This window comes from Borostomias antarcticus (assembly GCF_949987555.1).
Source record: "Borostomias antarcticus genome assembly, chromosome: 32".
Taxonomy (NCBI): domain Eukaryota; kingdom Metazoa; phylum Chordata; class Actinopteri; order Stomiiformes; family Stomiidae; genus Borostomias; species Borostomias antarcticus.
Window position 1 is genome coordinate 130,001 of NC_140265.1, and position 10,865 is coordinate 140,865.

General features: G+C 48.6%; 1 protein-coding gene across 3 annotated transcripts in view; it reads left to right on the top strand.

Annotated features, from left to right (window-relative positions):
* The window catches only part of LOC311327467 (muscleblind-like protein 2a), a 47,214-nt gene extending 36,738 nt beyond the window's left edge, over positions 1–10,476 (top strand). For 2 of the 3 annotated variants that reach the window (XM_084460514.1, XM_084460516.1), the window contains 3 exons: positions 497–532; positions 2,968–3,059; positions 10,189–10,321. In XM_084460514.1, coding sequence (XP_084316640.1) covers positions 497–532; positions 2,968–3,059; positions 10,189–10,203 — 143 coding nt within the window. In that variant the 3' untranslated portion in view covers positions 10,204–10,321. Of the gene's footprint in view, positions 1–496; positions 533–2,967; positions 3,060–10,188 lie in introns of all 3 variants that reach the window. The other variant, XM_084460515.1, reaches the window with a different exon arrangement.
* The last annotated feature ends 389 nt before the right edge of the window (positions 10,477–10,865 follow it).

Consider the following 10,865-nt stretch of genomic DNA (forward strand, 5'->3'; position numbering starts at 1 on the left):
TGTGAGGGCCCTAGACTGCTCTGTGTGAGGGTCCTAGACTGAGCTGGGGCGGTGATCTCTTCTCTAACCGTGTTTCTCTCCTGTATTAACCTGTGGTCCAGTTAGACAGCACATCTCTTACCGTGTTATTAACCTGTGGTCCAGTTAGACACCAGATCTCTTCTCTAACCGTGTTATTAACCTGTGGTCCAGTCAGACAGCACATCTCTTCTCTAACCGTGTTATTAACCTGTGGTCCAGTCAGACAGCACATCTCTAACCGTGTTATTAACCTGTGGTCCAGTTAGACAGCACATCTCTAACCCTGTTTCTCTCCTGTATTAACCTGTGGTCCAGTTAGACAGCACATCTCTAACCGTGTTATTAACCTGTGGTCCAGTTAGACAGCACATCTCTAACTGTGTTATTAACCTGTGGTCCAGTTAGACAGCACATCTCTAACCGTGTTTCTCTCCTGTATTAACCTGTGTTCCCTCTCTGCTGCATGGCCTCCCAGGGTCAGTGTTGTGCATGACTCCTGCTAGCAGCATTGGTAGGTTCCTCCCCTCCCTCGTTCTCTCTCTCACAGGCCTCTTCTGCTCTCTCTTCAGCTCTCACAGGTGACTCGGAGCTCAGGGCCTTTTCCCCCCAGATGTGCTGGCCTTGTTGTCTGCAGCGCACTGTCCAAAATAACTGATTGTGAAATAGCCCTAGAGCAGGGATTCCACCGCACCGCATCCGCACCCTGGGTCCCAGTAGCCTGCAGCTCTCCCTCAGTCCCAGTAGCCTGCAGCTCTCCCTCAGTCCCAGTAGCCTGCAGCTCTCCCTCAGTCCCAGTAGCCTGCAGCTCTCCCTCGGTCCCAGTAGCACTTCCTGACCGGTCAGAGGAGCAGCTGTCCCTCTCAGCACCGTGCGAATAGACATCCAACATCCGGCGTGAAAAACCTGCGCAGCTAAAGCTTCAGGGCCTCATTTATAAAACTGCGGAGGATTCAGGATTCATGTGAACGCGGCGGCCATGTTTGCTCGTGGACCCGCCATGTGATTCCGATCCGCTCCCAAGATTTAGTGGGTTCAAGTTGGCCCGTGCTACACTCCTCCAAGTTTCCCAAAAATCAGTTTGGTAGTTTATATTTTTTACATAATCCTAGTCCTTACTTCTGCTAACGACGTTAGCGATCGGAAAGTTAAGTAAAATGTGTCCTGGATGATCTAGCGGTTAGTAAAATGTGTCCTGTTGATCTAGCGGTTAGTAAAAGGTGTCCTGTTGATCTAGCGGTTAGTAAAATGTGTCCTGGATGATCTAGCGGTTAGTAAAAGGTGTCCTGTTGATCTAGCGGTTAGTAAAATGTGTCCTGTTGATCTAGCGGTTAGTAAAAGGTGTCCTGTTGATCTAGCGGTTAGTAAAAGGTGTCCTGTTGATCTAGCGGTTAGTAAAATGTGTCCTGTTGATCTAGCGGTTAGTAAAAGGTGTCCTGTTGATCTAGCGGTTAGTAAAATGTGTCCTGTTGATCTAGCAGTTAGTAAAATGTGTCCTGTTGATCTAGCGGTTAGTAAAAGGTGTCCTGTTGATCTAGCGGTTAGTAAAAGGTGTCCTGTTGATCTAGCGGTTAGTAAAAGGTGTCCTGTTGATCTAGCAGTTAGTAAAATGTGTCCTGTTGATCTAGCGGTTAGTAAAATGTGTCCTGTTGATCTAGCAGTTAGTAAAATGTGTCCTGTTGATCTAGCAGTTAGTAAAATGTGTCCTGGATGATCTAGCGGTTAGTAAAATGTGTCCTGTTGATCTAGCAGTTAGTAAAATGTGTCCTGGATGATCTAGCGGTTAGTAAAATGTGTCCTGTTGATCTAGCGGTTAGTAAAATGTGTCCTGGATGATCTAGCGGTTAGTAAAATGTGTCCTGTTGATCTAGCAGTTAGTAAAATCAACCAAATGTCAAGAGGTAGACATTGATTGAGTCCTCTCGGCCTACAGAATCTAGCAATGTACTTTTGAGCATTTTTCAGTCAATTAGTGTTGTTATACAGTAAGCACAGTGAATAACTGCCCATTGAGCAGCATGCGCCTGGCTCTGACACCTGTCTCTCCGTTTTTGCGGGGCAGACGGACATATAATGGACCAAATGGCCAATTACTCCTCCAACGGCTATCAGAACTAGTAAAGTGCTGAAACAATGTGTATATATATAACCCTAATATATATAACCCTAACCGTATGCTGACTAGCACAGCATAACACACCACAGCTAGACAGATACTTTATGTATCATGCAATATGAACATTAACTCTTTATTTACAATGACATTTTTCATTGTTCTTGATTGGTCAAGATTTGTGAGAATGGTGTAGCCCCCCCCCCCCCCCCCCCGTCGTGCTCCCAAGGCCCCCAGGCTGAAAACCACTGATTTGAGCGCACCTGTGAGAGCTGACGAGAGAACTGATGAAGCACAACTGATCTGTCTCTGTTATCTGTCATGTCCTTAATCTCCTGCCAATGCTCAGTTTATGAATGATTCACATTTCATGAATGGTATATCAATAAAACATTTGATACATTTCCAAACAAACTGGTTTTTGAATAGTGGATTTTCTCCTGCTGTGAAGTGTTGATTAGGAAATGTAGTTTCCCAGAGAAAGGATATGATTGGCCGAGCATCCTAACACAAGTAGAGCTGTTTGATTTAACGTATGCGTCACTATTGGTCACTCATCTCTTCTCTCAACCTCCTGACTTGTGATTGTAATCAGCTTTTCTCCTTTCTTTCTTTTCCTCCCATGCTTTCTGGCTCTGCATTGTGATCATCATCCATCTGCTGGTCTAACCTCATGATGGCTTGCTGCTCTATAATATTGGCCATGCCTAAACAACAACAACAACAACAAAACCAATCAACACGGCCAAACACACCTGTTGCCATGGTTGCCATAATGCTCCACCTACCTGTCCATTGCTTCCACGGTAACGGTACCTCCCCCTTCCTGAACCAAGTCCCCATGATGTACAGCGCTGCTACGCCTGCTACCGTCTCCGCAGCAACAGCGCCCGCCTCCAGCATCGCCTACGCAGCGCCAGCCAATCAGGTTGGTCCTTTTAAAGCTCTCTCTCATCAGTTCCTGAGCTGTGGATAAGTGCCGGGCCTCGGGAGCTAGTCTCGCCCAGACACGCCTTTCTCCCCACGGCGTTTTATCACTGCACCCCATTATCATTCTGAGATAGAGGGGGGAACGCCGTATTTATTTAAGCCAATCACAGTCGTCTTGAGCGACGCTTAACTTGTTTCCCCCCCCCCTCCCAACGGTGCCCCTTGCAAAATAGTGTCAGGGGATGGAATCCGATCGGTGCCGCTGAAATTGAGCGGCACAAATGAGAGACTTATCTCAAAAACCTCCATCCTGTTGAGCCAGACTAGCTCCATCCTGTTGAGCCAGACTAGCTCCATCCTGTTGAGCCAGACTAGCTCCATCCTGTTGAGCCAGACTAGCTCCATCCTGTTGAGCCAGACTAGCTCCATCCTGTTGAGCCAGACTAGCTCCATCCTGTTGAGCCAGACTAGCTCCATCCTGTTGAACCAGACTAGCTCCATCCTGTTGAGCCAGACTAGCTCCATCCTGTTGAGCCAGACTAGCTCCATCCTGTTGAGACAGACTAGCTCCATCCTGTTGAGCCAGACTAGCGCCATCCTGTTGAGCCAGACTAGCTCCATCCTGTTGAGACAGACTAGCTCCATCCTGTTGAGCCAGACTAGCTCCATCCTGTTGAGCCAGACTAGCTCCATCCTGTTGAGCCAGACTAGCTCCATCCTGTTGAGACAGACTAGCTCCTTCCTGTTGAGCCAGACTAGCTCCATCCTGTTGAGCCAGACTAGCTCCATCCTGTTGAGCCAGACTAGCTCCATCCTGTTGAGCCAGACTAGCTCCATCCTGTTGAGCCAGACTAGCTCCATCCTGTTGAGACAGACTAGCTCCATCCTGTTGAGACAGACTAGCTCCCCTCTCTCAGGTCCATGCTGGTGACTGGACATGTGAGACAGGATTTCATGTGGGGGCTAAATTCAGTACAGTATTTAATGTGGGGGATAGCAGGCTAAATTCAGTACAGTACAGTATTTAATGTGGGGGCTATATTCAGAACAGTCTTCTCACCTCAGCCAAGCACTTATTCAGAGCTCTCACGTTTGCTAATGGTAGTTGTGTTGCACCACTTCCTGGTTTGGTTTTGCATGTCAGTTTATTTTCCATGTCTCTTATTCCTCTTCATCTACATTAGGAACATCCTCTGTATGGCTGGGGTGCTTAACACACACACACACACACACACACACACACACACACACACACACACACACACACACACACTCCTTGCCGGTCTTTTCTATGGGGTCATTTGGGTCCAGTCAGTTCTGTGTTGTTGTGAGGCTGGAGGAAGCTGCTCCTAGAGGCCAGTATAGATCCTCAGGCTCCAGACTTCTGTTGCAGGAGACAGGAAGAGGCTAAAAATGGCTCCCGCCAGGCCCCCCGTGGCTCTGTCAGCATACACACACACACACACACACACACACACACACATATACACACACACACACACACACACACACACACACACACACACATACATACATAAACAGACACAGGCACACACACACAAACAGACACACGCACTCTTACCACTTTAAACCTGATGATTGCAGCACTCTGCCAGCAGTCAAATAGCGCCACCAATCAGCCCAGTGTGAAACCCTCTCACCCTCTCACCCTCTCACCTCTCACTAGACCAGATGAGACGTCTCTTACATGTTAAACCCTCTCACCAAGGCCTCAACTAGACCAGATGAGATCTCTTACATGTTAAACCCTCTCACCAAGGCCTCAACTAGACCAGGTGAGATCTCTTACATGTTAAACCCTCTCACCAAGGCTCCAACTAGACCAGATGAGATCTCTTACATGTTAAACCCTCTCACCAAGGCCTCAACTAGACCAGATGAGATCTCTTACATGTTAAACGCTCTCACCAAGGCTTCAACTAGACCAGATGAGACGTCTCTTACATGTTAAACCCTCTCACCAAGGCCTCAACTAGACCAGATGAGATCTCTTACATGTTAAACCCTCTCACCAAGGCCTCAACTAGACCAGATGAGACGTCTCTTACATGTTAAACCCTCTCACCAAGGCCTCAACTAGACCAGATGAGACGTCTCTTACATGTTAAACCCTCTCACCAAGGCCTCAACTAGACCAGATGAGATCTCTTACATGTTAAACCCTCTCACCAAGGCCTCAACTAGACCAGATGAGATCTCTTACATGTTAAACCCTCTCACCAAGGCCTCAACTAGACCAGATGAGATCTCTTACATGTTAAACCCTCTCACCAAGGCCTCAACTAGACCAGATGAGACGTCTCTTACATGTTAAACCCTCTCACCAAGGCTTCAACTAGACCAGGTGAGACGTCTCTTACATGTTAAACCCTCTCACCAAGGCCTCAACTAGACCAGATGAGATCTCTTACATGTTAAACCCTCTCACCAAGGCCTCAACTAGACCAGATGAGATCTCTTACATGTTAAACCCTCTCACCAAGGCTTCAACTAGACCAGATGAGATCTCTTACATGTTAAACCCTCTCACCAAGACCTCAACTAGACCAGATGAGACGTCTCTTACATGTTAAACCCTCTCACCAAGGCTTCAACTAGACCAGATGAGATCTCTTACATGTTAAACCCTCTCACCAAGGCCTCAACTAGACCAGATGAGACGTCTCTTACATGTTAAACCCTCTCACCAAGGCCTCAACTAGACCAGATGAGATCTCTTACATGTTAAACCCTCTGACCAAGGCCTCAACTAGACCAGATGAGACGTCTCTTACATGTTAAACCCTCTCACCAAGGCCTCAACTAGACCAGATGAGACGTCTCTTACTGGCTGGGAGATCAACTAGACCAGATGAGACGTCTCTTACTGGCTGGGAGATCAACTAGACCAGGTGAGACGTCTCTTACTGGCTGGGAGATTTCACAGACACACGGCGGTTGGGTTGAGATTGTTGATGTGAATCATAATGTTAATATTTTACACATTCAATCATACAATGTTCAACATTAGTAGCAAAAACGCCTGGGCCAAATATGACAATGACGAAATGGCGCTTCTTGCGTCTGACGCTCAAAAGTTGAAAATAGTTAAACTTTTTTTAAAATAAAAAAAATAGTTAAACTTTTTTTTTTTACAAACGTGCGTCAAAACTGACGCGCCTGCAAGAACGCGCGTCAAAAAAGACGCTTGAAAGACGCCCGTCGAAAAAGACGACGGAACGCCAGTCAGACGCGCCGTATCATAATCAGTGGTTTTACTAGCGTCTCGTTTCTAGCGTCTTTCCCAGGTGTGATCGCCCCCTTAGTGTTTAGTCTTTAGTTTTAGAAAAGAGATGCACTTGTGAGCTCTGGCAAGAAGTAGTGCACTGACTTTTCCTATGCTAAATGCAATTATTGTAAGTCGCTTTGGATAAAAGTGTCAGCTAAATGGCTGTAATGTAAAAGAGAAATGTGCACATCGTATACTGTACAATGTACACAACTCAGGAGGTTGCTCATGCTCTCCCCCCTTATTGGCCAGCAGTGAGCTCACTTCCTGTGAGTCACTAGGTTTCCTGCAGCTGGCGTGCTGCGGCTGGATCAGCAGGACCAGAGCACCTCTTTAAAAATGCATGAGCAACGCTGACGTCTTTCTGCTGATCTCTCTCTCTGTTTCTCACTCTCTCCTCTCTCTCTCCCTTTCTCTCCCTCTCTCTCTCGGTCTCTCTCTCTCCTCTCTCCCTCTCTCATTCCCACCCTCTCTCTCGCTCCCTCTCACCCTCTCTCTCTTTCTCTCTCTCTCTCCCCCTCTCTCTCTGCTGATCTTCCCCAATGTTCTCCCTGAATGCTGACTGAGCAAACAGAGAACACTATGCTGCAGCTCTGACTGCATCCTAACCCTAACCCTAGCCCAAGCCTGGTTTCTGTCCTGGCGTTAGTGAGGCCCAGTGGCCTCTCTGGGCCCAAGCCTGGTTTCTGTCCTGGCGTTAGTGAGGCCCAGTGGCCTCTCTCTCTGGGCCCAAGCCTGGTTTCTGTCCTGGCGTTAGTGAGGCCCAGTGGCCTCTCTCTCTGGGCCCAAGCCTGGTTTCTGTCCTGGCGTTAGTGAGGCCCAGTGGCCTCTCTGAGCCAAGCCTGGTTTCTGTCCTGGCGTTAGTGAGGCCCAGTGGCCTCTCTCTCTGGGCCCAAGCCTGGTTTCTGTCCTGGCGTTAGTGAGGCCCAGTGGCCTCTCTGGGCCCAAGCCTGGTTTCTGTCCTGGCGTTAGTGAGGCCCAGTGGCCTCTCTGGGCCCAAGCCTGGTTTCTGTCCTGGCGTTAGTGAGGCCCAGTGGCCTCTCTCAGCCCAAGCCTGGTTTCTGTCCTGGCGTTAGTGAGGCCCAGTGGCCTCTCTCAGCCCAAGCCTGGTTTCTGTCCTGGCGTTAGTGAGGCCCAGTGGCCTCTCTGGGCCCAAGCCTGGTTTCTGTCCTGGCGTTAGTGAGGCCCAGTGGCCTCTCTCAGCCCAAGCCTGGTTTCTGTCCTGGCGTTAGTGAGGCCCAGTGGCCTCTCTGAGCCCAAGCCTGGTTTCTGTCCTGGCGTTAGTGAGGCCCAGTGAGGCCCAGACTCCTCCCCAGCCTCCTCAGCTGGCTCTGACCGCCACGGCCTCCCCAGCCCCCTGATGTGACTCATCACCACTGAGTCAGAGCTGGTCAACACACGGTCATACTACCGCTGGCCGCCCACAGCGTACCGTCTGAGAGAGAGATATATATAATATATATATATTAAAGTAGTTAGTTTAGTACGACAGACAAGGAGCTACTGTATCTCACCACGCAGGTTGTGACGTTGTGGCGCCCTCTGCTGACCGGAAACACAAGTGCACTGGTACATAATGGTAACATAGACCCGTTTAGACTTGGTTTTAGAACGCGTTTTGGATGATCAGATTCAAAGTGGACAGCGCTAAATACAAGTGTAAACGGCCACCAAAACATTTTGTGAAAGTTTCCTCAAACCACTTGCCGAGGTGGTCTGGGACCCATTTGACCACGTATTTATATTAGTTCTTCAAACATCTTCGGTTGCTTTCATCCACACTTTTTTTGAATCTGCTTGAAGTGAAACCTACTGATTATCGATGTGTTTACGTGGAACAGCTTTCTAAACACACGCAGACAGGAGTGAGTGGGTTACTATGGTTACTTATGTATATATGAACACAAGTAGTCAGCTGGGCACATTTAGAGACGCATGATAGACACAGGTGTAAACGATGATATGTCTCGCTGTCCACTTGTGATCTGATCGTACAAAACGCATTTTAAAACCAAGTCTAACCAGGGTCCTAGACTAGAAGGGTCATACACACATGTTCTAGAATCATCTCCCTCAGTCAGGGTCATACACACGTGTTCTAGAATCATCTCCCTCAGTCAGGGTTATACACACGTGTTCTAGAATCATCTCCCTCAGTCAGGGTCATACACACGTGTTCTAGAATCATCTCCCTCAGTCAGGGTTATACACACGTGTTCTAGAATCATCTCCCTCAGTCAGGGTCATACACACGTGTTCTAGAATCATCTCCCTCAGTCAGGGTCATACACACGTGTTCTAGAATCATCTCCCTAGCTCGGAGGCCCGTGTGTCTGTCAGTCTTCACGCCCCCCCCCCCCCCCCCCCCCCCCACGGGGGCGTTTCACTGGGCTGCACTCTGCTACCCCCCCCCCCCCCCCTCACCCAGCCTCACTCTGTCCTGTTTGAAATGACCTCTGACCTTGGCTTACCCTCCGTGGCCTGAAACGGTCAGCCTGCTCTGAGCTGTGTGGAGAGGCACTGTGGTACCAGGTCCAACCTACTAGATGGCTCCTCTATCTACTGTACACTCTGAGGCCTGTCACGGGCATGAACCAACATGTCCTCTCTCTCTCTCTCTCTCTCTCTCTCTCTCTCTCTCTCTCTCTGTGTCTATCTCTGAAATCAGCCATCAAGCCCCAACAGATTCAAGCCTTCAACCAGCCAGACTTGCTCAGCCCTGATGACAGAACCCAGAACCCGTACCTTCGTGTAGAGATCATTAAAACATTCCCACTTCTCATCTCTTGCAGCCGTCTCCCTCACCGCCTCTAGTCTGTGGCCAGTCGAACCCAGGTTCCACATGGCACTCAGTTCAGCCTGGAACGGTTCGCTAGCAGCCTGAGGAGAGGGTTAGGGTTAGGGTTAGAGGGTTAGGGTTAGAGGGTTAGGGATAGAGGGTTAGGGTTAGAGGGATAGAGGGTTAGGGTTAGAGGGATAGAGGGTTAGGGTTAGAGGGTTAGGGTTAGAGGGTTAGGGATAGAGGGTTAGGGTTAGAGGGATAGAGGGTTAGGGTTAGAGGGTTAGGGTTAGAGGGTTAGGGAAAGAGGGTTAGGGTTAGGGTTAGAGGGTTAGGGTTAGAGGGTTAGGGTTAGAGGGATAGAGAGTTAGGGTTAGGGATAGAGGGTTAGGGATAGAGGGTTAGGGATAGAGGGTTAGGGTTAGAGGGATAGAGGGTTAGGGTTAGAGGGTTAGGGTTAGAGGGTTAGGGTTAGAGGGTTAGGGATAGAGGGTTAGGGTTAGAGGGTTAGGGTTAGAGGGATAGAGGGTTAGGGATAGAGGGTTAGGGTTAGAGGGTTAGGGATAGAGGGTTAGGGTTAGAGGGTTAGAGGGTTAGGGTTAGAGGGATAGAGGGTTAGGGATAGAGGGTTAGGGTTAGAGGGTTAGGGTTAGAGGGATAGAGGGTTAGGGTTAGAGGGTTAGAGGGTTAGGGTTAGAGGGTTAGAGGGTTAGGGTTAGAGGGTTAGAGGGTTAGAGGGTTAGGGTTAGAGGGATAGAGGGTTAGGGTTAGAGGGTTAGGGTTAGAGGGTTAGGGTTAGAGGGTTAGGGATAGAGGGTTAGGGTTAGAGGGATAGAGGGTTAGGGTTAGAGGGTTAGGGTTAGAGGGTTAGGGTTAGAGGGTTAGGGATAGAGGGTTAGGGTTAGAGGGTTAGGGTTAGAGGGATAGAGGGTTAGAGGGTTAGAGGGTTAGGGTTAGAGGGTTAGAGGGTTAGGGTTAGGGTAAGCCAGTCTTAAGGGTAGCTGATGCACTCAACTAACCTTTGTTTGTGTGTGTTCTCTCTGCTCTCCCCTCCCTCAGATCATCCTGAAGTAACGGTGGGGAAAAGAGCGGAGCGTCACAAAGCTGCACTAAGAAGCCCAAAACAGCCCCTCTGTAAATACGACCCCCCCTCTCCCCTGGAGCTACGGCAACCTGCATGCTAAGAGTGTCATCCTGCAAATAATCACAAGACTTGAGTGCTGGTGTAAGATACACAGAAAAAAAAGATGTTTATGTATTGCTAGAAAACTATTAACATGAAAAAGACAAAAAGAAAATGTACAGTTCTGCATACATTATAGAGGTAGAGTTCATTTTAATGAGTAATGTGGGTCCCTCTCTTTTCATATTTTGTGTTTAAAAAAGAAAAAAGAAGGAACATGTGCACAATGTCCACCCTTGAGAAACACCTTATTTGCACTATAAAAGACATAGTGCGTATTGTCAAGTGCTTAATTGTTTTAAACAGGAGAGTCACAGAAAAGCCCCTCCCGGTGTAATGAACCAGCGCGCTCTGGCCAAGCTGGAGGGATCGATGTTTTGTTTTGTTTCTTTTAAAAAGAGGAATATCTTAGGGCAGGTTGGCTCTAATGTTTACTAAATGGACTGGACTGTCCTTGTGACGTGTGTCAACGCGCTCCCCCGCTACCACCCTTTAACATGCCGGGGTACACAGCTGGTTCTCCGTCTCTACACCAACACCACGTGTTAGGAGG